At 42.7% G+C, this 6,862-nt stretch overlaps 1 protein-coding gene across 1 annotated transcript in view; it reads right to left on the bottom strand.

Annotated features, from left to right (window-relative positions):
• FAM105A (family with sequence similarity 105, member A) overlaps positions 1 to 885 on the bottom strand; it is a 10,647-nt gene extending 9,762 nt beyond the window's left edge. The window contains exons 1-3 of the mRNA XM_009582125.1: positions 732 to 885; positions 592 to 623; positions 383 to 474 (exon numbers count right to left, since the gene is read on the bottom strand). Of these exons, the coding sequence (XP_009580420.1) occupies positions 383 to 474; positions 592 to 623; positions 732 to 811 (204 nt within the window). The 5' untranslated portion in view covers positions 812 to 885. The remainder of the gene's footprint in view (positions 1 to 382; positions 475 to 591; positions 624 to 731) is intronic.
• Positions 886 to 6,862: the final 5,977 nt, after the last annotated feature.

Below are 6,862 nucleotides of genomic sequence, written 5' to 3'. Positions count from 1 at the left end.
GGACCTTCAGAGAAATGGGTGTGTTTCATTCCTCCCTGGAATGAGAGTTTTAACCTTAAATCAAAGGCTGGCCAAGAGACAGCGCCTAAGACCAAGCCATTGGGGCTGTAGCACTGGGGATGATTTTTCCTGTTAAAGCCACTGCATGGGCCGTTGGTGCTACAGGGGGGAATTTGGAGAAGATGCACGACTGAAATCCAATCTACGTTTTGACCCGCTCTACTGAAGTCTTTATTTAGACCCACATTCACACTGTCCCTTTCACTTTTTTGGTGGAGCAGGCTCTGGTAGCTGCGGCAGCTGCTTGCGCTGGGAGTGCTATTCCTTTCCCAGGTACTACTTCTCCCCCATCCTCACGCAGAGACTGAAATTTAACTCTTACCTCCCTCATGTGTTTGGCCTGCTTTGTTTCTCCTTTCCATTCTCTCGCACTATAACCAAGCAGATCAACTTCTGTCAGCACACTGAGATTCCCTAAATCGAGATTGATTCACAGATTAGTTACCTTCTGCTGTTCTGCATCTAAAGGGTAGTTGCGGGGTGGGGGGTGGGGGGGGATTAATGAATGTGGAATGACAACAAAAAGATTACTTATGAGTTTTCTCTGAAGGTAGTTGCTCCACCTGAAATCAAAATGATAAAACAGGTGTCAAAGAGGAGTTGTCAAAGGTCAGTATCTACCGAAACAAGCAACAGTGTGGAAGATGAAAGTCTGCGTAATAAAAACCTACCGTTTCAGTAGCTGTGCTAAAAAGCTGTATAGCCTTCTGCAATACCAAAAAACAGCAACGAGGAAAGACATGCTTAGCATTAGCTGCACTTTCACTTTTTGCCACGTGAGACACAAGGATTGCTTTGTGGCTGTTGTCCAGGACTGCACCTCATGCCTTCCTAAAACAGGGAGAAAAAGAGAGAGGAAAAAATCTTGTCACTGTTTTGCGATACTTGTTTCTATTTGTTTTCTTACAAAAAGAGAAATCATCCAACTACGATACCACTGCAAAGGAAACACAAAACACGAAACGTAAAAGGCGAGTATATTTTTATGTACTTAATACGTATACTTTATATACTTAGTTTTTCAAGTTTCTAGGGTTTTGGGTGCACCTGGTTCACATTTCCAAGCTTTCCTGCACACAGCGAAGGCTAGATATATAGTTACAATGGAGTCACAGGAAGACTGGTATCAAAGTAACTGTTCAATAACACACACAAAAAAAATTTTTTTGCTTCAGGATGTGCTGATCCAGAGACCTGTACCGTCATTACTTTGTCACTATGTCAAGGTTTAAAGACCAGGGGTTCCTCGGAGTTGTAGTCTACAAACGGGCCATATAAGGCAGTATTAGCTGACTAAGCATCATACGACTGCCTGGGGAATTAAAGGAATGTTCCTGCCTCAATTTGGGTAAGTCTAGGGCCAATTTAAAACTCTGGAGAAAGCTCCTCCCCGGAGGTGGTAGAAAGCTCAGGAGATCATCACAAAGGGGGTGCGCTCCCACTGTTCTTCACAGACATAAACCAGGACACATTTCTGTTGCTCTCGTGGCATTACAGGCAGGGTTAGGGAAGGTTTTGGTTGTCTTTTGTTGGTAAGAAAACCTAGAATTGAGAGAGGGCCTGGAGACTGAATCGTTGACAAAGGCAGTATCTGCTCCCTAAGTGAAAAATTTATCCTCTGGCTGAAATTTGAGCATAGGAAATTCTCGGCGTTAATAATAGAGCAGCTGTTGATCATAAACTTATTTATTGATTTAGTACAAAACTTTAACAGAACTCAACTTTTTATAAAGGCATCCCCAGAGAAGGCTGAAAAGATCCTTCTCCAGAGAGTCCACACAGGGAATTACTCATTCAGCATAGTTTTATGTCAGTTGAACTTCTGCCCCTCCTGGCTTTTGCAGGAAATTTAAGAGGGGCTTAAGTTTTCCAAGGAAGTTAAGCCCATGCACTGTGGACAACTATCCAGTTGAAAAGTTACACAGGAATCCCAACCTTGGCAACGAGATAAACAGCTACGCATACGTTTTTACAAGCACTGTTGCATATATACAGAGCACTGCTAATATGTGGCCCTTTCCAATATTCTGTTGTTTGAAGAAGTTTTATTACAGCATGTCATACGCAAGTTGTCCGGACGCAAGACCCAGACCTCATCTCTCCCATGAACAAAAGGCAGGTTAAGAGCTGTAAATGAAAAGGTGTTAATAAACTTTAAGGAGGTCATCAACTTTAAACTTGTGGTGCTAGTTCCCATTTACACAAAACCTGTGTGCTGTGAACATACAAGACGACGGACAGGTCTTCTGTCAGCTCCTACTTGTAGGCTGTGCTACCGTCCGCGTACCCGGCACGACCGGGGTTACGCCTGCACACGCTGAGTAGGAAAAAGAAGACGCGCATTTGCACGCAACCAGGAAGACCAAAAATCTGAAGCTGCAGGAGGCGTTTATTACTGATGCCAAGTAGCAAACAGCAAAACATCAGCTGTAAGGTTTGAAAATGGCATAGCCCATGGAAACACCGGGACGTTCCCACTTACAGCACACACACACACACACTTGCTGCTGAGGGACACCAGCAGGCACATTCTCAATAAGCACCCAAATTGCTACCTAGAGAACAACAACTGAGAATTAGTAACGGATGACAGTCCTGGCAGAATCAAGCCACCGCAATTTTTTCTCTCTCTTCTTTAGGATAAAGGCATCAGCAATGAAAAAAACCCAGCAGACTGTAAGTAACTGAACCTTCTGCTAACTAGAATGGAACCTGAAGGCTTACAAATGTTGTTCAGCCCATGGATCAGTGGGTACTTTGGATTTGCATTGTCACGCTGTTGTATGAAAACCAATGGTGATTCAAATGAAATTCGTTAACAGCAATTTAAACATACAGTATCAAAAGGAAGATGCAGCAGACTTTCATTTCGTTACTTAAAATGACTCTTTTGATTTTGAACAAACTGGGACTATAAAAAGTGAGAGCCGGTCCATCTGTTAAAATGACATACTTTGCTTTCTGGAGCACCAGAAATACATGTGAATGCAAAATTTCTTCCTTTACCCCTTTTACAGGTAAAAAGATGAGAGGTTTGCATCAGCTTTTAAGTTGAATCAAGCAATCTTTTGAAAAGCTTTTGACAGTATTAATCCTGAAAAAAACCTACTGGACTCCAACAAACCCCCTTTCAAGGCGTATGGTCAACAGGTGCATGAGCGACTGTTCTTCAAGGAGCGCTGGGAAGCACTGGTTTACCGATTTCAATCAAAAACACAAATCAATGTCAGAGAACATGAGATAACCAAATATCGTTCATCCATTTTTATTTAATATGGGGGATTTATAAGTAGGTATTTCCCTAAAAAAAAGCCTAATGGGAGATGGGAAAACCTGCAAACAGGTGATTTTGAGGTTTTTTGCTACACTTGTATTACAGCATACCCTGGACTTCATAAACTTTCCCTCCTGTCATGGGAAAGCTGCTGATCAAACAGCACTTTGTGATTCCGTTACTACTTTCAGTGCTTATGTCACACTTAGAAATGTAATTACATTTTTTTATTCAAGTAAATGACATTTACAAGTGGCAGTTGGATTGCAAAGTGCTGCTGGTAAAAATACATCACGAACAAGACATGAATTAAAGAAGAGGGCAGTTTAAAACAAATCTTTGCACCCCCTCCCTGCCCCCTCCAAAATCCTTCAGAAACCAAAGAGCAATTGAATTAATAACACACTGGTGGGGGGAATAAAATAAACCCACAGATTTTTAAACCCAATCCATTTCCTGGGATATGGACACAATTAATCCCGTTCCTCAGGAGACAGTGACAACCCGTCGGTGCTGCGGCCAGCTGCTGGGCTCACATCTTTTTGAAGACTGATCACGAGCATCACCGCGAGGACAGGGACGCCCGACTCCTCTCCCACACAGGAGAACAGAGCCCTGGGACTTCTAACACAGCTCCTAGCAGAAATTTGGATGAACAGAGGTTGAACAGCGCTGAAGTCTGAGCTGACAGCAGTGTTTATCTTACAATGCAAGCAGTACACCATGTTGTCTTTTCATGCCACATCATCAGCTTCCTGCTAGTGCCAAACCTTAAGCTTTTACCCCCCCCCAAAGTCAGCCGGAGAGACAAACAAAAGGGAAAAAAAAAAAAAAAAAAAAAAAGAAAAACGCCCACAAACAACAAAAAAGGCCAGAAAAAAGATGAGCAAGAGACATCTGCAACATCTGCTTCTTTCACAAGTAACTCAAGAAGACTCTCTAAAGGATTAGCCCCACATTTGACTCCCTCACAACTTTTTCAGAGGCTGCCACCTTCAAAACCCGTAACTGATGAAACACAAAATGTAAGGGATCAGCTTGGGAACTAGCAGGCAGCACTGTACGCGGCGCTGAAGCACGATCCAATATTGCGGCGTGTCTGATGGCACATTCACCCTTTTACTTTTTTCCTCCCCCCTGTAACAAGGCCATCAGGAAGATAAAAGAGTGTCTTCCAAAATTAAAAGCTGACCGTGTGACTTCTTTTCAGGATGTTCCTCTTCACAGTCCTTTTGGTACTGAAAGCAGGACATAGTACTTGTTACCATAAAGAGGCCACGTTTCATACTCCCGTCACACAATACTATGTTCCTAGTTCCCGAAAAGCAGGTATCCCCTCCTTCAAAGAGGGAGACAGACTTTGGCATCTCTCTGTTCCAACCCTTCCGCTGGCAACCCGTACCCCTCCTTCTCCCTCCTCTCTTGGATCCAGAGCTAGGGACAGAGACCCCTCAACTGAGCAATGCAGGGCTTGGCATGGAGGTCCCACTCTGCCTGCACTCAGCGTCTGCCTGCAGAGCTCTCTTCACAGTTGCACATCACTTTTTTCCAGACTCTGTAGCATCAGCCTATTTTATAACATTCCGCGGTACTAAGTCCCTCTTTTAAGGGAGAACAAGCAAACCTATCCTTACAGAGCAGGCACCAGCGTGATGCACAGACGCGCACATGTGCACATACACCTCCACTGACTGAAGCAAGAGGGAGACACAGACAAAAAGCTATTAATTATACGAATTCAATACCTACAATAGATTACACCCCATGACAGCTTAGAAGAGAGAAACGTGCCTTTTTAAGTAGTGCCAAGGGATTACAAAGTCTTTGATTTTCCAGTTTATCATCAGTGCCACACCAAAAAAATGAAAAACTACTGAAAACAGAACAGACCAAGCACAAAACACGGTATGTGAGAAGCACTGCTTAATTCAATAATTATTTCATTACGAAACCCTTCCTTTACAGAGCAAAGCAATGTCAACTTGTTAAGCAAACTTTCTTCGCCTGTTGTAATACCACAACTAGAGATGAGGATCTCTGCTTGGTATAAGAAGAAAAAGAGAATCATTTACAGGCAAAGACTGTAATCATCAGTGACTTATCAGAAGTTCAACTATGTCTGCTGATCAGATCTCAACTTCTACTCCAAAAAACAACAAAACAGAATCCCAGCCCCAAACCGTAACTAGAATCACGCCATTACCTAGAAAACAGAATAGTTTCGGTAGCACTGAGGCCCATCACTTGCAAGAAAGGCTTTATTTACACAGCTGTCCAGCGTAGGAGTCCCAAGTGCTCTCTCAGTCCTTGTCCCCTGCAAAGATCTTTCAGGAAAAATGGAGTAGAAAGGCTGGCAACCTCCTTTGGACTCCCTGATCGTCAACAGGACCCGAACTGCTGCTGTAAACGTATCTATGCCATTGTGACACACACTTACCCCTCCTCTGTAGCAACAAGCATAATGCATTCTTTACCTACTGAGTGATTATCTAAAATGTGCCCTATTAGAGTTACTCTTACAAAACCAATTTCATCTATATAATCAAGATATTAATGCATGCCCTAGCCTGCACATACCATTTCCCTCTCTCCAAACACCTACAAGAACAAAAGGAAAGTTCAATTCTTGATCTCCTGTATAATTCAACTTCCTTTTTAAGGCACGGGGTGCTTTATCCAGGACCTTCAGATGAATAAAGCTCAGCTACATTTCCATTTATGTAAGAAAAAACACGAGAGAAGCCTTCAGAGAATTTACAGTCCAGAGCAATACGTGAAAAGCATTTCATGCCATAAAAAACAAGTATCTCTTTAAAGCTCTTATTCTTGAGTAAAAAAAAATGAAAAAAAAATCCCTCCTTTTAAAGAAGGAGCCTCTGAAATTTCTGCTACTGTGATGTGTGTTTTTTTTTTGTGGAAAAAAATCTGTCCTCATTCAGAATTGCTATTTACTGCCTGTACGCTTAAAACAGAACGTACGTAAATGCACTAAATCTATTATTTGAAGGAAGCCCGCTCTAAGGATTCTTATTACTCCTGCTGCCGAGTTGCATGTTGAGTCACCCCTAACGCCGCTCATGTTTGTTTCTGGTTTATCTATTTGCAAACACAACTCTCAAAATGCCTTTTTTTTTTTTTTTTTTTTTTTTTTTTTGCTGTGCTGAATCCAAACTGACACAATAAAGGAAATACTTTCCTCCTGAACATCTTCTTATGCTTAAGTTTAGCTGAAAGGCTAAGTGGTATAAATACCTTGGGTCTTCCTGTTCATTTTTCTAGATAACTGAAGCTTTAGTTATGGGAAAAAAAGTTGAAGTCTTACTTAGCAATAAGAATTATTTTGCTCCTCCTTTTTTTAAATCTTGTTTGCTAGACAGCACCAGACTTGTACCTGCAGCCCAACCCTCCAAGGATGCGCAGGCATTAGGCGCCAGCGAGGCTGGGTGGTACCAGAGGCAGCATCCCTCCAGGTCTCTCCAGGCAGAGGTCCAGCAGGCTGCAGCGGCGGCTGCCCCCTCCCCGGGCTCC

Source organism: Fulmarus glacialis, unplaced genomic scaffold (genome assembly GCF_000690835.1).
Source record: "Fulmarus glacialis isolate BGI_N327 unplaced genomic scaffold, ASM69083v1 scaffold30147, whole genome shotgun sequence".
NCBI lineage: Eukaryota > Metazoa > Chordata > Aves > Procellariiformes > Procellariidae > Fulmarus > Fulmarus glacialis.
This window is presented reverse-complemented; position numbering and strand designations above follow the sequence as displayed.